Source organism: Saprolegnia diclina (assembly GCF_000281045.1).
Source record: "Saprolegnia diclina VS20 unplaced genomic scaffold supercont1.25, whole genome shotgun sequence".
In the NCBI taxonomy this organism is placed as follows: domain Eukaryota; phylum Oomycota; class Saprolegniomycetes; order Saprolegniales; family Saprolegniaceae; genus Saprolegnia; species Saprolegnia diclina.
In genome coordinates, this window is record NW_008246092.1 from 389,068 (window position 1) to 407,792 (window position 18,725).

The following is an 18,725-nucleotide window of genomic DNA, read 5'->3' on the forward strand; positions in this document are numbered from 1 at the left end:
GATTGAGACACGACACATCGAATTAATCCCCTGGGATGCTGGTACACCACGTAAACGTTCCTACCAGGAATATCTCGACATCCTTCGACCGGATCGCTCTGGAACTTCACCACCGTGCCACGCGCACATTTGCACGAGAGAGGAAGTGGCTTGTTGAGCAGTGCAACTGGGGCTCGTGCAGTGACAACCAAATTCTAGCGCACCAAAGTTACCTCTAGGATTCTGTCCCGTATTGCATGGAGGATCGAGCCGGCTTTGAGACTGGCACCAAGATAGTATTAAATTAAGGCGATGTTTACGGCGGCGCGATCGGTCCGTTGAGGATGTGGTCCAGAATCGAGGCGTACTTGTGGTCGTTCCCGCGCACGATGAGGGACGTGAGGTAGTTGAGGGCGTCGTTGAAACCGCGTAGGATATGCGAAATACGATAGCAGTTGCGTCCTACGTTGTTGGGCGCGTGGAGTGGATCTTGAATGTACAGCGTCGTCCACGGCTCGCTATCCGTCACAAAGGCATGCAGCAACAACACGCCATGGGGCAGGACGCACCTTTGATCAATCCACGAGAGGACGGTGACGACGTCGACCTCGGGCTGGAAGTCGTTGCCGTAGTACTGCAAAACGTCCATAAAGAGCTTTCCGAGGTTGGGCGACGCGGCTTCGCAGCGCACACGTGACGTGATCGCACGACCGATTTGCACGCCGCGCGCCTCTTGCCACAGCAAGATGGAGCGTTGCACCTCGGCATCGGACTCGTCGGGCGCGGCCTCGGCTTTCGGCTCGTTCAAGAGCATCACGTGGACCACCATGAGCAGCTAGTACGAGTCATCGACAACGCGTCCAAACAAAGTACGCGTACCAAACCGTACGACGAGAGACCGCCGCGGTACACGTCGTTCATGCCGCGCTTGCTCAAAAAGTACTTGAGCACGAGCGTCACTTCGCGCAATCCTGGCAACTCGGCGCACAGCTGACGCGACAGCGCGGCACTCGCGAGGCCATAGTGATGCAATTTCCAAAACGTAATATCCAGCGGCACGCGGATGACGTGATCGACGTCCTCCGAATGGAGCTCGACGAGCACCTTGACGAGCGGGATCGCTGCGTGCGGGATCGCCTGGATGCTCGTAAACACAATGCGCTCGCTGCCATGGTTGATGAGGACGTCGGCGAGCACTTGGACATCGAACGGCGGCACGGGTGGCACGGGGGCGTCCCCAAAGTAGCCAATGACGACGTCGACGTCACTCGACGGACCGTTGAGCTGCGTGGCAAACGACCCGTACGGCTCGACGCAAACATTGGGCCACACCAACTGCGCAATGCTACCAAGATGCGTCAGCACGCACGCGACCGCGGTCGCATCGACGGGCGACGCCGTGTAGTCGGCGAAGGCGACGATCTCCGAGTGCAGGCGCATCTGCAAAGCGCCTGCTTGCTCCGTGTAGAGTCGCTGAAGCTCCGAGAGTGGCCACGGCTTGGTCTCGTGCATGCGGCGAAGCCGCTCGTCCTCGCTGGCTTGGATCACGTGTTCGCGTTTGTTCATGCGTTCTTCGTACTCGGCCTCGGGCGACCGCACGACGCTGCAGACCAAGAGGTGCTCGGCGACCGCGTCCCGAGAGCACACGGCCTTGCATCCGAGGATGGCGTTCGGGCACACAATGTCGTACGAGTCGAGGTCCATGGGCTCAGCGACCGTCGTGTCTGGTACTTGGCGATACGGGCAATCGCGCAAATGCTCCTCGACGTGGCGCAGCATGCAGCTGTAGCTGCAGCCAAACCAGCTGTGGGGACACACCACTTCATAGTCGAGGAACGAAGGCGAGATGGTCGCTTGGAACCAAGCGGTGTTTTGCATGGCCTCGAGAAACATGTTGGCCGTGCGCGACTGCTGCTCCGCCTCGATGGCCTGCATCGCCCACGACTGGCGCCGGAGCCGCTCGACGTCTTCGGCGAGCTGAATCTCGGCGAGGAGCCCGAGGCGGCGCGCGCGTTCGTTCTCGGCGGCCTCAATCGCCCACTGGACCCAGTACGCGCGGGTCGCCGCTTCGACCTCGAGACTCGGCGGTGGCGATACGCTCTGGCGCCGTGGTGATCCGTTCGCGGGGCGTAGCGGTGGCGACATGGTCGGCGAAAAGGGTTTGGCCGAGGCGCAGAGCTTGGATCGCGTCGGCGACGCCGGGGCCTCCTCGGGGCGAACGACGACCGCCGGCGCCGGGCTCGAGATGGCGACTTCGCCATCGTCGTCCTTCTTCTTGTTTCGGTTCTTTGGCCGGCGCTTCCGCGGGCCCGAGTGGCCCCGCGCCTTGGGCTTTGGCTCGTCGTTCTCCATTCCACGGCGTCGGCGAGTGTGCAAGAACACGTGACATACGTCGGGGCTTCGGCCTAAAATCACCCAACTTGGTATTACCACCCCGTTGGGCTTCTGCAGTGCGCATCGTAAAGCACCCAACGTCGCGCGTGGCATGCTGCAGAGCAAACTGTGCTTTGGCTCACAGCCTCCTCTTGCGGCGCCCGCGCCGACGCCAGTCCATGGACCATCACTGTCGTGTGCAAAGTGGCGTGTGTTTATCCAAAGGAATGCCGGTCGTCCGATTTTCGACCTGCTGTGCACAGATATTGTCTATCGAACTGCGTACAACTACAACATACGAGAGACGACGCGTCCGGTATGTATGTATAGCACTAGAAGATGTTGTTGCGGGGCAGCGGCCGGCCGACCTTGTCGGGGCTGAGCTTGGCGACCACCTTGGTACTCACATGGTCGTCGTCGAGCTTGCGCAAGATGACCGCGTTCAGCGACTTCTCCCGCGCGTCCATAGCCTTGAGCACCGAGGTCTTCTTGACTTTTTGCTCGGACATTTGCTGTAGAAGGAGCGCCTGGTACTCCTTGTTGCGGACTTTGGCCACCTCCTACACCCGCATCGGTCCCACGCGAGAACGCGAGCTGACGTACGAGCTTGTGCCTTGTCTCTCGCTGTGCGGCCTCGCCCTCATCTTGGCACTTTCGCGAGTACTCCAGCTCTTCGAGGTGCTATCCCAATCGTAAGTGTCATGGACTACGATCAAAGCGGTCGACCTGCTGCTGCTTCTTCGTCACCTTCAGGTCGTGCTGGAACGTGAGATACCGACTGCGGTCCATTGCCTCTTGCTTGCGCTCGCGGGCTTCACGCAGCTCGCGCTCCACGTCGGTCTCGAGCTTCTGGCGCTGGTACTTGTCGGCGCGCCGGTCGTCCTCGAGCGCCTTTTGCTGCAGCTGTTCGTAGATCGAGATGGCTCCGCCCTTGTCCAGTCGGTCTTGGCGCTGGAGCTTGTGCTGAAGTGCTTTGACGCGGTCGGCCTCTTCCTTCTCCAGCTTCCGAGCGTACTCGTCCATCATCTTGACGTCCTGGAGCGTATCGAGGTGCTTGGCCTTGTCCTTGGCCTCTTTCACGAGGCTATTTTCTTTGAGCAGTGCGTGCATGCGGGCGTGCTGGGCGCGCTTCCGGTCCAGCGCCTCGTCCTCGACGCGCCGCAGTTCGCGCTGACAGCGCTCGACCTCGACCGCTTCTTCGTGCTGCTTCTTCCGCTCGATTTCGATCTGCCGGAGTTTTGCGTCGTGAAGCTGCTGGTCGCGCTCCATGCGAATGTGGTCGACCGCGTCCTTGACCTTGCGCGACTTGGCCATTTCGTCCATCTTCCACTTGTCGTAGCCCGAGACTGCAATATCCACGTTGCGAGTTGTCCGCATGGAGGTAGGTATACCTTGCTCTTTGTACAGAAGCTGCTTCTCGCGACGGGCCTCTTCCAGCTTGCGCTCTTTCTCGCGCTTTTGCACGTCGAGCCACTCGCGCTGCTGGACCGTCTTGGTGTGCTTCTTCTTCAAGTTGTTGACTTCCGACTCTTCAAACTCGACACTACAACAGGTCTTGCACCCGCGATGCAAACGTATAGGCCAGTGTACATGTTGAGAGCGTTGATGAGCACCCATTCGTCGGTCGTCTTGAGGTCGACTTCGGGCGGCTTTCTTGGCTCGTTTCGCTGGCTCGTGTGCGGGCGAAACTCGGCCACCTTGGAATCGAGCGCGTCTTGAGGCGCAGGGCGCCGAACAGGTTGCTGCTTGAGCTCCTCGACGTGACGCTCCTTTCGCGCCCGCTCATCGTAGAGCTTCTTGACCGTCTTCTCGAGCGCCGCAATGTCGGCTTCGACGAGCTTCGACGCGCTGCGCACGAGCTTGGCGACCAGTGACACAATGACGCGGCTAAAGTCGGCGTCGTCCGGCGCGTACTTTTTCAAGAGCTTGGCGACAAGCACTTGTTCAAGAGCCGCCCGCTTGTCGCTCTTGACCGCCTCCTACGCGCATGTAGGATTCGCACGCCGTGATGCATGTGCGTACGCGTTGCAGGATCGCCTCGGCCTTCTCGCGCCGCGTCGACGTCGACTACACAGTACGTTGAGCACCGGTGCGCGACCGCCAACGTACCATCGGCGCCGTGTGGCCACCGTCTTTTCGCCGGGCGCTGAGGTTCATATGGACGCGTCCGGGCGGAAGGGTGCGCCCGCGAGTAGGAGTTGCGACTATCTATCTATAGCAGCAACGAGCGTGACGCTATCTTTAGCCGAGCCGTTGACGCGGCGTTGCCAACAACGTCAAGCACGAGACAGAGCCCTGGCTTCTCGACAAACACCAAGTCCTTACGGGGTGCTGTACGTTCAGGCACTTGCATGTGAACTGAGACTCTAAGATCCTTTTATGATTGGTGACAAGTCGTCCATAGTACAGAGAATGGACGTAGGAGGCGTTCGGCCATCAAATTGGGTCGACGGTTGGCCACGCGTAGCTCGAAGGAGCTCTATGCTGCACCATGCTATCCATTTTTGGCGACCCCGCCCACGCGCACCACGCCCCGACCTCCTCGCAGTGGTGCGTGCCACGTATTCCGGATACTATGTGTGAAATGCCGGATACGCGAGCCTGGGGTTGCCACCGTCCGTTTGATTGTTGGGTGAAAGTCCAACATCGTGAGCAGCATGGACATGGCATCGCGGAACCAGAGCCTTCGCGTCGGCGTGCTTGGCGCCGGTCGCATTGGGCGCATCCACACGCAAATCCTCACGCGCCTTGGCGTGACGGTCGTCGCGGTATGCGCTTCTTGGCAGTGGCCACGATACTACGATGCCACGAGTAGATTGCCGACCCGAGTGACGAGCGCGGCGCGAGCTTGGCCCGCGAATTTGGCGTTGCCAAGGTGACCACGAACCCGGACGACATTTTCCAGGACCCGACGATCCACGCCGTCTTGATCTGCTCGCCGACGGACCAGCATGCGCAGCAGATCCACCAGGCGGCCGCGCACAAGAAGCACATCTTTTGCGAGAAGCCGATTGCGCTCGACTTGGCGGTCGTCGACGCCGCCGTGCACGCGGTATTTCCACGCTCTACCTACCATAGATGCATGACTGTGGCCTCTAGGTGGAGGCTGCCGGCGTCAAGATGATGGTCGGCTTCAACCGCCGCTTCGATGCCAACTTTAAGCGCATTCGCCAAGCGATTTTGCAAGACGAAATCGGTACCATTGGCATGGTATGCTCAACCACAGTCCTATCGAGCTGACGATGTACTCGTGGCAGGTGCGCATTACAAGCCGCGATCCGAGCGCGCCGCCCGTCAGCTACATCAAGGTCTCAGGCGGTATCTTTTGTGACATGACCATCCATGATTTCGACATGGCGCGCTTCCTCGTCGGCGCTGAGGTCGACCAAGTGTTTGTGATGGCGCAGGCGCGCGACCCAGAGATTGGCGCGGCGGGCGACGTCGACACGGCGGTGATCTGCCTCCGCTTTGAGAACGGCGTGCTCGGGTACATTGAAAACAGCCGTGTCGCTGCGTACGGCTACGACCAGCGCGTCGAGATCCTCGGCTCCAAGGGCGCCGTCTCGTGCGAGAACAACTACCCCAACACCGTATACAGTCTACTGCGCAACGACGTGCTGAGACTACTGTAGGTGACCATCTCAAACGGCACGTCGATCGCGCGGGACTTGCCGCTGCACTTCTTCATCGACCGCTACATGGAGGCGTACAAGGACGAGCTTGCGGCGTTTGTCGAGATTTGCTTGAACAAGGATGCGATCGCGCCGGTCTCGGGCCACGATGGGCGCCAGGCGCTCAAGCTCGGGCTTGCCGCGACCCTCTCAATGAAGGAGAACCGCCCCGTGCGCCTCTGCGAGTTTGATACGCCCCGCATGGTAGGCCGCTTGTAATGACGACCACTGCACACAATAGAGACTTGTTTGCTGCATCTAGTGACCGCGTCACCGCCTGTCTCTGCCCGTTTCAGCGCTTAGACCTAAAAAGGACAAATACCGTTTCCTACTCCACAAAGCTCGTATACCGAGCATGCGTGTTCTCCGTCTCGTGCTGCTCCCGCTCGTGGTGCACTCGCGGCTACCGCTGCCGCACTTCCGCCTCCAGGATATCGCGACCCATCATGCGATGCGCCTGGTCTCTGGCTGCAGCGCACATGGACCCGAAGCCCGTGTGCTGGCGCTAACGCTGCACGGCGATCTGCGCTGGTCAATCGAGATCCCATCCGTCTTAGCACACAGCCACGACGCGTGCGCGACGCGTCTCGCGGTCGCCGGCGAGGCCATTTACACGACGGGCTACCACGCCAACGCAACACACACCGCTCTCTTCGTCGCCAAGCTCTCGATCAACGGCGCGATCACGTGGGTAAAGCGGTTCGGGGACGAGGGCCAACACCATGGACTCGGCGTGGCAGTCACACTGGACGGCAGCATCGTCTCTGTCGTCGGCACATCCCGCGGCGTCATTTCGCGCCGTCGCACCCGCGGAGACGACATGGTCGCACTGCAGCTGCGCGCAAGCGACGGCAGCACATTGTGGTCCCAACTGGTCGACTCGGACAACCACGGCGACGACCAAGCGTTCAGTGTGGGCGTCGACGGAAGCGGCCACATCTACCTCGTCGGTCAGACCAACGGCCGATTCGAGCATGGTATGTCGTCTCGTTGGTACGATGCGGATGCAACGAGCGCAGATAGCGGCGCCGGGAGCGATGCACTGCATGACGGCGACCTCGTCGTGCTCTCATTCGACGCCAACGGCCGCCGGGTAGAATCTTTGCCTTGTACTGGACGCGGGCTTGACGCAGCATAGCGCTGGACGCGACAACTGCACACGGCCGAAGCCGACGGGTGCAGTGACGATGTCATCTACGACCCACAGCACCCTCGTCGTTGCGGCCTTGCCATGACCGCATCGAATGTCTTTGTTGTCGGCGCCACCGCCGGCACGGCCTTCTTGGACCCCACGGTCGACGACCCGACGCTCGGCATCTCTTCGCGCCGCCTCAACACCGTCCTCGTGCAGTTGCATCTTGCGACTGGCGTCGTCGGCTGGACAAACCAACTGCTGCTGGACGAGCACAATGTCGGCCAAGGTATTGTCGAGATGGATGCGGACACGCTTGCCGTCGTGGGCACATGGCGAGAGCGCGACGATGAGCTGCCGCGTGTTCTGATAGCAGAGTTTGCAACGGCAACAGGCGCTCACCGGCGCGTCGTCACCGATACGACGGCAAGAGGCATCGGTGTTTCGGCGGAGGTCGGCACCCTCGGCACGCTGCTTCTCGGCGCCAACACACTGGATGATGCTGCGTACCTCGACCAGCGAGCGACGCGCGACGTCACGATGACGCTTCCTTTTTGCACCAATTACGTGTCGTTTGCGTCTGCAGTGACGCACGTCGCGTCGACCAATTGGACGGACGTGAATCCGATCGAGCTGGCGATCCACCGGCACAACGCGCCGCTCTGCACCGAGTCGGTCACCGTGCGTTATACGATCTCGTCCGCCGACGTTGGACGACCATTTACGCCGGCGTCGCCACACAAAGCATTTGTGCCCATCACGGGCGACGTGCGCTTGGACGCTGCAAACCCGACGGTCGCGGTGCAGCTGGCGGCGGCGGCACCGTTGGATCTGCCCCCACTGTCGGCGTTGACCGTCACGCTGCACGCCAAGGACGACAGCACCGAAATTCGAGACCCTGCCACGCATGTGATTGTGCTCCTGGGGACGCCAGCGGCAGCACCAACGACGCAGCACATCCAGAGCGAGGTCCTCTGTGCCCTTGTTTGCGCTCTCTGTGTCTTTGGCGGCCTTGTAAGGCGCGTCTGCCACTGCAACATGAACCTCTGGAGCGGCGTGCAGTACCGCCACGTGGAAGAAGCACCAGGAGAGCACCAACTGCCATTGAAGCACCACTTGCAGCTGCTGCGTGGCGACGCCGCAGCCGTTGGCGGCCATGTTGGCGTCGTCGATGGCTCTGGCGCTGTTCGACCTGCCATGGTGGCCTCGCCGCGCCACGCCAAGCCCAAATGCAAGCATGTACGCGCCCATGTTCCTCATGCTTGTGACAAGCGATGCCTCTAGGCTCGGCGCTCGGTGCTGCTGCCGCGAGCCTCTGCGGACGCGCTGCGGGACGCCGACGACTGAGCGTTCGAGAAATTTCAGGGGACCGTTCTGGTGCGATCCTTGGAATACAATTGGCGCCGGTTTAATATATCTTGGCGTTTGTATGGAATGGAGTAAAAAACCGTTGCCTGGTCCCAAAGGGCTGTTGAACCCAGACTGCGATTTCGGATGCAAGAGAAGGAGCTCTGGACCAACCTCGTCGTCGCCGTCGTCTGCATCGCCATCATCCTGCTTCCGTCCGTCCTCTTCCGCGTCCCGAAGCATCTTGACCGCGTCCCAGCCCAGAAGAAGAAGAAGACGTACGCCAAGCTCGAGTAGGTCCATCATCGTTCCATGACGTCGAGTGTGTGGGAAGGCGCTGTCGCGGGCGCGGTCGCGGGCGGCGCGACGCGTGTCCTCGCCGCGCCTCTGGATCTGCTCAAGATCCGCTTCCAAGTCCACGCTGCGCCGTCGACGCCACATGATCTCGGCACGCGCCTCGTCCGCGCCGTGACGCACATTTACGGCGAAGAGGGCGTCCGCACCTTCTGGCGCGGCAACGTTGCAGCTACGGGCCTCTGGGTCTCGTACGCTGCGATCCAATTTGCTTGCTACCAATCGCTTCAAAACGCAATCGTACGCCACGACCACACGCTGTCATGGGTCTGGTACAGCGGCAGCGGCGCGATCGCCGGCGTTGTTGCAACCGTGGCCACGTACCCGCTTGACCTATGTCGAACGGTTCTTGCCAGCCAAGGCGTCCCCAAAGTCTTTCCCAACATGCGGTCGTTTGCGAGGTACAGAGCACGAAGCATGCCAGCCTCGTCGTCATGGAAATGACCTGCCCCATAGCCACATGTACGCTACCCAGGGCCCGCGCGGCTTCTTCCAAGGCCTGAGCCCGACCGTGCTCCAGATTGCGCCCTACATGGGCCTCAGCTTTGGCATCTACTCGACACTCGCCGACCTCTCGACGACGCATCCGGTATTGCATGCGGTTGGAAACGGTGCGATTGCAGGGTTCGTCTCCAAGCTCATCGTGTACCCGCTCGACACGATCAAGAAGCGCATGCAGATGCAGGGCATTCCACGCCCAGCCGCGTACGGCGCAGCGATCCCGAGGTACGCCTCGTCTTGGCGTTGCGGCCTCGACATTTTGCGACGTGAAGGGATCGCGGGCCTGTACAAGGGCACGGTGCCTAGCTTGATCAAGTCGGGCGTCACCCACAGCTGCACCTTTACAGTCTACGAGGCCACCGCGTCGGCCCTCCGGCGCCTCGAGGCCACATAGCCACGGCTAATTTGTGTATACCAGGGTCGCTTCGTGTTGATGGGTCTAGTTCTATCCGGACGACGACGAGGTCGTCTTTGCGTGGAGGGTTTCGAGGTATGCAAATCGTTTTGCATCGGCCACGAGCCGTTCAATGGTCATCTGCTTGACCTCGGCGAGGAGGAAGCGGCGGACCTGTTCGGGATTCTCGGCGGCCTTGAGCAGCTGGGCCATCGACGTGCCGATCGAGCCCGTGCTCGAGACCGAGCTCGCACTGAGGCCCGATGAGACCATCGATGCAGACGTCGCGACGGTTGATGTAGCAGCTTTGGTCCCACGCTTGGCGCTGCCGTGCGATGGCACGTTGGTGCGATATTGTAGCTTGAGCTTCGTCGTCGGCGCCGACGGCGACCCGAGACCAAACTTGTTTGTCTTGCGTCCAATCTTCTTGACGACCTGCGCACTACTCGATGCGAGCGTGATCTTGAGCGGCGGGTCCTCCAAGTGCGTCGGCGGCGGCGGCGGCTGTTTCTTGGAGCTCGTCGTCGTCATCTCGGTCTGGCTCTTGCGCCGGAGGTGGAAGCCGCCATGGTTCTCGGCCAACTTGCGCTCCGTCGAGTCGTCCCACAGGATGTTCTCGTCTTCGTCTGCGTCGTCTTCCTCCGCCCACTGCGAGAGCTTGCTCATCGTCCCGGCGGCGGTTCACGATCTTTCGAACCGACCCAACGCCATGACCATCCGGATGATATTCGGACTCGCCGCCAGCCGTTGCAGTCGTCCAGCTGCTACGTCTGCCGGATGACGAGGCTGTCTGCCGGGTATACATGCACCCATGTCGTCCATGACAAGAAGAGTCTCGCCAGATCCAACGAGCACGCGCAGCGCGGTGATCTGACGACGTCGCTGGCGCCATGGCGGGGGCTGGTGACACACTGTACTCAGATGATGCCACAGCAGCGAAATGGCACTGATGCAAGTCACGGGATCGCAGCCGTGCGCGGCGACCAACTTCAAGCAGCCGACGATGGCGATCTATCATCAGTGACTGGTCCGCCCTTCTTCGTTGATGCAGCAATGTCGTTGGTATATTAAATAATGAATCTCCGTGGCAGCTGGCTACGGCGGTGACACGATGCCACGTCGGACGGACGGGCTCTGCCGCCGACGGTGGTGCGACGAAGGCGGCGGGACGCCGTCGCTGCTCGTCGGCGCACCGTCTTGGCTGCGTGGCGCGCGCTTGCGCTCCGTATGGTGCGGCGGGCGCGGGTCGATGCTCCGCGCTGTGAACCCTTGGTTGTACGTAAACTCGTCCGACTTGGAGACGCGGTCGCGGCGGTGGTACGCCGCAGGGCTCGAGTTGACGAGGTGCGACGCGACACTCCGCGGCATGCCACGCGACCGCCGCTCGACCTGCACGAGCGGCTTGGGACTGCCCCGCGCCTCCGCCAAGAAGACGGTCGGGTCCGAGTTACGGTGCGAGAGGCGCGGCCGGGCTTCGTCCAGCATGACGAGGAACGGGTCGTCTTCGTCGACGGAGCTCGCTTTGTGCAGCTGCGATCGCGGTGCGTCGACCGAGAGACGCGAGAGGAGCGCATTGTCGGAGGCTGCGGTCTTGAGGTGGGCCGCGCGCGTCGTCGACGCCGACCGGCGCATCGAGTTGACGGCGGACGCCGACGCGGTCAATCGCGCGTCGGTCGTGCTCGCGTTGACCTTGGCCTTGGGCGCGCACTTGACGCACGACCGCACGTCCTTGTGCTCCCGGACGTGGGCGTCTTTCGCGACGGCCACGGACGTGGTGAACGAGCACTTGGAGCAGACAGCGTTGCCGCAGAGACGGCAGTGGTGGCGGCGGCGGAAGAACCGGAACGACTTGAAACACACAAAGCAATATTCGTTGTACGACCAGAGCGACGCTGGCACGAGGCTCACGAGGTCCGATGGATTCGCAAACGCATGTAAATGCGCGAGGAGCTGCTTGGTCCACTCGGGCACATATGGCTCGCGAAAGGAGAGGACGAGCGAGAGGCGACAGCGCGCAACGTTGGGCGTGCGCTCGAGGACGAACCCGCTCTTGTACAGATGCAGGCGCCGGCAGCCCGTGTCGACTTCGCGGAAGGACGCGAGGTTCGGGAACGAGTCCCACGTGAGCGTGCCGACGTCCGGAAGCGCATGGCCGCTGTGCGCAGCGTAGTCGCCGTCGCGGATGCTGTAGAGATTGGTCTTGGAAGCAAAGACCATGTCGAACGGCTGGAGCTTGGGCTGCGACGGGTCTTCAAAGAGCGAGAGCCAATGCACGTGGACGCGGTCCGTCGGCGCGTGGCTCGACGGGCGGTCATTGGCCGACGACGGCGGCTCGGCGAGCGTCATGTTGATGCCGTGGCAGAAGAAGGGGCCGAAGAGGTCGTACATGAACTTTTTGAACTCGAGGCTGCTCTCGCTGCGCTTCTCGAGCTTGGCGAGGTTGTCGAGGAGGAGGCCGTCAATGGTCGTCGAGCCCTTCACGACGAGCGTGCCCTCGATGGGGCACACGCCTTCGTAGACCTGGACGCGGCCGGCTTCGTGCGTCAAGACGAGCGGCGGCGGCGAGAGGAGCGCGCTGGCCTTGGCGTTGAGCGCGGCCGCGTACCGGCGCTGCTGGTCGATCGAGATCGCGTCCGAGCGCGCCATCTTGTGCAGGCGCTTGGCGTACTCGGACTGCGGGTTGGTCATGCCTTTGGGGCGCATGCTGCTGTTGGGCATCGCACGCAATTGCCGAATGCTACAACGCTGGCCATCTGTGCTTCGCACAAGCGCAGCATATGGTCCAAGGATTATCTAAAAAACAGGCCGTGACACCCGCCCGAACAACCCAGAAGAGAGAGCCGGGGACAGAGCGCCCGAGCCACTCGTACAGGCGGCTTGCTTGTCAGAGCACGGCGTCAACGGTCCCACCGCTGTGCATGATTATTCACGGCAAGCCGATGCTGCCGACAGTCGTTGCCATGGCGTCATAGTAATCACCGAGCCTCATCTTCTTCTTCCAAGACGCTTCAAGCGACGCCAACGGAAGCCGGCCCGTCGTACCGGGTACACTGGGTACTGGTACAGAGACTGGTCCAAGGAATACAGTGCAGGAGATATGTACTAGTAGTCGATAAAGACGCTGGCCGGAGTTCGAGTCCAGCAGTCCGCGGCCACATAATTATACATACCTACTCGGTTCCCAAGGATCTCACACGTCCGTCGACGAGGCCAGTGTGGATGCCGCTAGTGGCGCATGGTGGCAGATGCGTGCTGCTGCATTTCTACTGACTTGCCACCGTCATCATCACCATAACGTGAGTGTCTCTTCCCTCAGAACTACAACGGCCTTCTCGCCGACTTGCTAGAGATACTGGACTTCACCGCACGTACCTCAGCGAGTGTTGCATTGATCGAGAGCTACTGCAGCACGATTGGTGACGCAGGAAATCGAACGGGTTCGTGCAGGTTTGTTCGTGCAATGATGGCTTAGTCGACGAGTAGACGGCAGTCGACTATAGTAGAACTAAGCGCTATGCCGGGAAATGTTTCGTCAAATTTAAACGCCGTGCGACAAACTCAAACTCAATGCGGTTGGATTCCATCGTCTTTTTTTAAATCGACGACTTGGACTTTGTAGGCCGCGGCAACTCAATTCGGTTCAGAAACACGACGAGTAGTTTCGGACCGCATTCAGTGCAACGCGTCCCACCACTACCGACGACGGCTGCGGGGTTCGCATTAGCATGACCGAGGACCCGCTGCGCGTGCAAGTGAACGTGGAGCCGACGTCGCCGTACCAGATGATGATGTCGCCGCATCAGCCGCCGACCGACGACGCCGAGGCCTTCCGCACAGTCCAGCTCAACGACGAGTCGGCGAACGCGGGCTATTGCAGCAACACGATCGTGACGTCGCGCTACACGCCGCTCAACTTTCTGCCCAAGATCCTTTGGTACGAGTTCAGCAAGCTCGCCAACTTTTACTTCCTCGTCATCTCGGTCATGCAATGCATCAAGCCCATCTCCAACACGGGCGGCTTTCCGGCCTCGCTGCCCGCGCTCATTGTAATTGTGACCATCGACATGGCCTTCGCCGCCATGGAAGACTACCGCCGCCACGTCGCCGACGACACGACGAACTTTGCGCCCGTGCAACGCTACAACCGCTCGAAGATGGCGTTCGAAGGCTGTACGTCGGAAGAGATTCGCGTCGGCAATATCATCAAGGTATCCGACTTCTATGACACCCTATATTCACGCGCTCGCAGGTGTGCAACCGCGAAGTGATTCCGGCGGACGTCGTGATTCTCGGCGCGTTTGAACCCGACCCGGCCCACCCCGCCGGCATTTGCTACGTCGAAACCAAGAGCTTGGACGGCGAGACGAACCTCAAGCTCCGGCAGGGCCTCGAGTGCACGTACACCACGGTTCAGGACGACTCGCACCTCGCCGACCTCGAGGGCCGCGTGGTAGGCAGCACGCATCAGCATGCTTCTCTCATCTTATCGGTGATGTCGTAGCTCTGCGAGCAGCCCAACAACTCGATCCATCGCTTCAGCGGCACGCTCACGCTCCGCAACGGAGTGCAAGAGACCATTGGCGTCAACGCCATCTTGCTGCGCGGCTGCACGCTGCGCAACACCGAGTTCATTTACGGTCTCGTCGTCAACACGGGCCCGGACACCAAGATCATGATGGCGTCACAGGTCGTCTTGTACGCATAGCTTAGCATGTATCTTATCGTGCATCGAGTAGAACAAGAAGACAGTCAAGTGGAGCAACATGGAGCGGCGGCTCAACACGCAGATCCTCTACATTTGCGGGCTCATGGTGGTGCTCTGTCTCTTTGGCGCGATCGGCGCGACCGTCTGGAACCGCCGGTACCTCTCCAACAAGCCCAACGACAAGGCGTGGTACGGTCCTTGCCTCTCCAAGAACGGTCCCAATTGACGGCGTAGGTACCTCTACTTTTCGTCGCGGGACGTCACGGTCGCCAACCCGGTGGCCAATTTTTTCCTGCTCTTTTTGTATTTTTTTCTGCTGCTCAACTCGTTCATTCCGGTCTCGCTCTACGTGAGTATGACAAGTGTCAAGTTTGTCCAAGCCTACTTTATGAACAACGACCTCAAGATGTACCACGCCGAGTCGGACACGCCGTGCCAAGTGCGCACCATGTCGCTCAACGAAGAGCTCGGCCAAGTCGACTATGTCTTCTCCGACAAGACGGGCACGCTCACGTGCAACATCATGGAGTTCCGCAAGTGCTCGATCCGCGGCGTTGCGTACGGGCTCGGCGATACCGAGGTCGGGCTCGCCGCCAAGCGCCGCCAAGGCAAGTGCGACGAAGCGGTGGCCGTCGACTTGAGCCAGCACCGCTCGGTCACCGCGCCGTTTGTCAACTTTCAGGATGACGCGCTCTTCGTCGCCGACCCGGTGACGCTATCGCCGTTCTTTGAGCACCTTGCGGTCTGTCACACGGTCATGCCCGAGACGAGCGCGGACGGATCGCTTCGGCTGTCGGCGTCGTCGCCGGACGAACAGGCGCTGGTGGCGGCAGCCGCCTGCTTTGGCTTCAAGTTCTTTGCGCGCGCACCCGGCGAGGCCGTCATTGAGAAGCTTGACTACCTCGGCGATGACAAGGACGCGTCACGCGGCATCGTGTCGTACAAAGTGCTCGACGTGCTCGAATTCAACTCGACGCGGAAGCGCATGTCGGTCATCGCGCGCGGCCCGAACGGCAAGCTCGTGCTGCTCTGCAAAGGTGCCGACACGGTCATTTACGAACGCCTCTCGGTACGGCGTGTCTTGTCTACACAAAAATGGACACATTGTCCGAGTAGGACACGACCAACGCATCGACCGCCCTCGTTCGCAAGAAGACGTTGGAGCACATGGAGATGTTTGCGTCGGAAGGGCTCCGGACACTAGTGATTGCATCGGCGCCGATCGACGAAGCATTTTACGCCGAGTGGTAGGCTGAGGACCGTATATACCTTATGTGCTCACACGCCGCGACGACTAGGTCGGTCAAGTACCGCGGCGCGTGCAACGACATGCGCGAGATTGAGCGGCGGCGGGAAGGCGAGCCGAACGCGATCGATCTGCTCATGGAAGAGATGGAGACGGACCTTGAGATTCTCGGCGCGACGGCCATCGAAGACAAGCTCCAAGAGGGGGTCCCGGACACGATCGCCAAGCTGCGCGAAGCCTCGATCAAGGTGTGGATGCTCACCGGCGACAAGCAAGAAACCGCCATCAACATTGGCTTTGCGTGCCAGCTTCTGCACATGGAGATGGAGCTCGTCGTCATTGGCGCCGACGACCACCCGGACATTACGTCGATCCGCTCCAAGCTCGAGGCGTTCAACCACGTCCCGGTCCTTGACGACGGCTCTGCCACGGACCTCGGGCTTGTCATGGACGGCGAGACACTCGAGTTGGCGCTTTTGCATTGCCCACTGCTGCTCTTGGCGGTCGCGCAGCAGTGCGCGGCAGTGATTGCGTGCCGCGTCTCGCCGGCGCAAAAAGCGCAGCTCGTGCAGCTCGTCAAGTCGAACGTCCCATCGGCCCGGACGCTCGCGATCGGCGACGGCGCCAACGACGTGAGCATGATCCTCTCGGCGCACATTGGCGTCGGCATCTCGGGGCAAGAAGGCATGCAAGCCGCCAACTCGAGCGACTATGCGATCGCGCAATTCCGGTTTCTGAAGCGCCTCCTGTTTGTCCACGGGCGCTGGAACTACAACCGCATGTCGATCGTCATCTTGTACATCTTCTACAAGAACGTCATGATGAACCTGACGCAGTACTGGTACATGTTCTTCACGGGCTACTCGGGCCAAAAGTTCTTCCTCGAGTGGGGCCTCCAAGGCTACAACCTCTTCTTCACGGCGCTGCCGATCGTCGTCGTGGGCGCGCTCGACCAAGACTTGCCCGACTACATTTGCGAAGGCTTCCCGCGCCTCTACCGCATGGGCCAAAGCAACACCAAGTTCAACACGCTCATCGTGTGGCGCTGGATCCTCTCGTGCTTTTGGCAGTCGATGGTCATCTGCCTCTTTACGGTCTACGGCCTCCAGCTCGAGCACTCGACGACGCCCATGTGGGTCCTTGGCGCGGCTGCGTTTACCATTGTGATTGTCGTCGTCACGCTCAAGCTCGCGCTGCACCAGTACCTCATTACGGGCTGGCACGTCCTTCTGTTTACAGTCTCGGCCGGGTTTTGGCCCGTCGTCGGCTTTATCGTGTCGACCGGGACGTTCTCCCTGTACTGGCGCGGCGCCTTCCACCTCGTTGTGTGCTCGCCTGGCTTTTGGCTGAGCTTTCCGCTCGTGCTCTTTGCAGCGCTCTCGCGCGACTTCTTTTGGAAGGGCTACCAGCGCGCATTTTCGCCCACGTATACGCATTTGGCGCAGGAGGTCCACTGCTTCAAGTGGCAGCAGGTCGCCAACCAACTGCTGGCGTACCCACCGCCACCGCAGTTTTGCCTGGCCGAGCTCAAGCGGCTGCAAGCAGCGTCGACGACCGAGAACGATGTCATTGAGCAAGAGCTCCGCGGCGAAAAGAACTTGGCCAATTCCGGGTCGCCAAGCTTCAAGTCGGCGTCAGCACGCCACCTGCGCGGGACTGCGTTCAGCTATGACGCCGACTCGGTCATGGCCCAAGGCTTCATGGCCACGGACACGTCGCTCTCGAAAGCCCGCATCTCGTTCGACCGGCACGCAAGCCGCGGCTCGATGGCGCTTCAGATGGACCTCGCGGCCAGTAGCGTCGACTCGCCGTATGAAGCGCAGCGTCAAGAGCGCGGCCTGCCGCCCCGCGTCGTCCGGGCGCCGACCGTCGGCAATGTGTTCCAGCACGCAAACACTCGCCGGGCGCGCACCCGCCGGGCATCGTCGATGGACGACGTGACGGAGCGCGAGACGCTGCAGATGGTCCGGCGCTTCAGCACCCGCACGAGTTTGCACGGTGCCCGTGGCGACTTTGCATTTTAGGGAAAAGCACAATATTGCATATAATATAATAGACCACTAGATATTACAAGAAAACTCTAACTTCGTCTAGGCATGGAAGTGGTTACTTGTCGGCGTGGATGTCGAGCGAGAGTTGGTAGACCTTCATGGCCGTCCTTGCCCGCAGGAGCGAAACGACGCTGCCGATAAAGACAAAGAGGTACAGCGCGGCCGCGAGAAAGATGTTGGCGGCGAGCGACGCCTTTTCATGGCCATGCGGCGGCTTGACCTTGATGTAGATCGAGTTGGACGCGACCGTCGAGCCGAGAAAGAGGAGGAAGAAGAAGCCAAAGAGACTAAAGACCGAGCAAAAGATCGCGATCGGATGCGGCGACGGGCCCTTTGACGACCCGACCGTGAGCATGTCCTCCCAGCCCTTAAGCTCGTCGACGTCCATGCCCGAGTCGCTGCCTGGCGACGTGTCGGCCGTGATGTGGCTCAGCTGCGCGTAGCCGAGGCGCGAGCGCGCGGTCGCGACCATGTCGGGCAGATCCATCTCCTTGCACGCTTCCTTGAGCTTCATCATGTCCGGGCGACTTCGACTCGGCTCACTGCGTGGGTCTCCTATGGCGCTTACGGTCCCTCGCACTGCCCAATGCGGAAATGTCGAAATTTGGTGCGATTCGAACGTACGTAATTAGTGTGAGGGAGACAGCATTCGAATTTGGATCGTTTGGCGGATGCGCTGACGACGAGATGACTATACTACTAAGCTTAGCGTGCGTCCATCAAAGAGAATAGCACCCGTGTCGGCTGTAGCCCAAGCAGAGATGGCAGCGTGAACATACACGGTAATAATAGCAAGCCAGCCTCCTTGCAGCACGATACGATGGCAAGGAGAGTTCGTTCCAACGCACGATGGACTCGTACTACACTGTACATGCAGCACCAGCGATGCGCCTCTCGCACGCAGTGCTGTGGGGACTGCGATCTTGCGGAAATGTACTATTGCGATCTTTGGAGGATGGCGAATCGACCGGC

At 60.7% G+C, this 18,725-nt stretch overlaps 9 protein-coding genes across 10 annotated transcripts; 4 read left to right on the forward strand and 5 right to left on the reverse strand.

The window, feature by feature from the left end:
* Positions 1-237: 237 nt before the first annotated feature.
* SDRG_08376 (hypothetical protein) lies at positions 238-2,384 on the reverse strand. The gene is made up of 3 exons (XM_008614258.1): positions 859-2,384; positions 549-814; positions 238-497 (listed from the first exon to the last, which is right to left on the reverse strand). Exons 1-3 carry the CDS (start codon positions 2,329-2,331, stop codon positions 296-298), a joined length of 1,941 nt encoding a protein of 646 aa, XP_008612480.1. The 5' UTR covers positions 2,332-2,384; the 3' UTR covers positions 238-295.
* A 166-nt stretch (positions 2,385-2,550) lies between these two features.
* Positions 2,551-4,581, reverse strand: SDRG_08377 (hypothetical protein). Its single transcript, XM_008614259.1, has 7 exons — positions 4,462-4,581; positions 4,375-4,419; positions 3,943-4,331; positions 3,744-3,895; positions 3,079-3,698; positions 2,956-3,033; positions 2,551-2,912 (listed from the first exon to the last, which is right to left on the reverse strand). The coding sequence occupies exons 1-7, from the start codon at positions 4,507-4,509 to the stop codon at positions 2,685-2,687; spliced, it is 1,560 nt and encodes a 519-aa protein (XP_008612481.1). The 5' UTR covers positions 4,510-4,581; the 3' UTR covers positions 2,551-2,684.
* Positions 4,582-5,009: 428 nt separating this feature from the next.
* Positions 5,010-6,242, forward strand: SDRG_08378 (hypothetical protein; the record flags this gene model as incomplete). Its single annotated transcript, XM_008614260.1, has 5 exons — positions 5,010-5,120; positions 5,168-5,404; positions 5,452-5,562; positions 5,610-5,942; positions 5,985-6,242. 5 exons carry the CDS (start codon positions 5,010-5,012, stop codon positions 6,240-6,242), a joined length of 1,050 nt encoding a protein of 349 aa, XP_008612482.1.
* Positions 6,243-6,378: 136 nt separating this feature from the next.
* Positions 6,379-8,502, forward strand: SDRG_08379 (hypothetical protein; the record flags this gene model as incomplete). The annotated part of the gene is made up of 4 exons (XM_008614261.1): positions 6,379-7,000; positions 7,043-7,116; positions 7,162-8,394; positions 8,440-8,502. 4 exons carry the CDS (start codon positions 6,379-6,381, stop codon positions 8,500-8,502), a joined length of 1,992 nt encoding a protein of 663 aa, XP_008612483.1.
* Positions 8,503-8,596: 94 nt separating this feature from the next.
* On the forward strand, positions 8,597-9,794 carry SDRG_08380. Of its 2 annotated transcripts, XM_008614263.1 has the most exons (3): positions 8,645-9,257; positions 9,313-9,582; positions 9,630-9,791. In XM_008614263.1, the coding sequence occupies exons 1-3, from the start codon at positions 8,815-8,817 to the stop codon at positions 9,661-9,663; spliced, it is 747 nt and encodes a 248-aa protein (XP_008612485.1). In that variant the 5' UTR covers positions 8,645-8,814; the 3' UTR covers positions 9,664-9,791. The 2 variants fall into 2 exon arrangements, with proteins under 2 accessions (XP_008612484.1, XP_008612485.1); XM_008614262.1 differs by having other exon boundaries at positions 8,597-9,257; positions 9,313-9,794.
* Positions 9,762-10,471, reverse strand: SDRG_08381 (hypothetical protein). The gene has a single exon (XM_008614264.1). It carries the CDS (start codon positions 10,415-10,417, stop codon positions 9,803-9,805), a length of 615 nt encoding a protein of 204 aa, XP_008612486.1. The 5' UTR covers positions 10,418-10,471; the 3' UTR covers positions 9,762-9,802.
* A 319-nt stretch (positions 10,472-10,790) lies between these two features.
* On the reverse strand, positions 10,791-12,682 carry SDRG_08382 (hypothetical protein). The gene has a single exon (XM_008614265.1). It carries the CDS (start codon positions 12,467-12,469, stop codon positions 10,847-10,849), a length of 1,623 nt encoding a protein of 540 aa, XP_008612487.1. The 5' UTR covers positions 12,470-12,682; the 3' UTR covers positions 10,791-10,846.
* A 674-nt stretch (positions 12,683-13,356) lies between these two features.
* On the forward strand, positions 13,357-17,809 carry SDRG_08383 (hypothetical protein). Its single transcript, XM_008614266.1, has 7 exons — positions 13,357-13,959; positions 14,001-14,201; positions 14,253-14,438; positions 14,488-14,645; positions 14,691-15,525; positions 15,573-15,703; positions 15,755-17,809. The coding sequence occupies exons 1-7, from the start codon at positions 13,477-13,479 to the stop codon at positions 17,724-17,726; spliced, it is 3,966 nt and encodes a 1,321-aa protein (XP_008612488.1). The 5' UTR covers positions 13,357-13,476; the 3' UTR covers positions 17,727-17,809.
* Positions 17,809-18,270, reverse strand: SDRG_08384 (hypothetical protein; the record flags this gene model as incomplete). The annotated part of the gene is made up of 1 exon (XM_008614267.1): positions 17,809-18,270. The coding sequence occupies one exon, from the start codon at positions 18,268-18,270 to the stop codon at positions 17,809-17,811; it is 462 nt and encodes a 153-aa protein (XP_008612489.1).
* Positions 18,271-18,725: the final 455 nt, after the last annotated feature.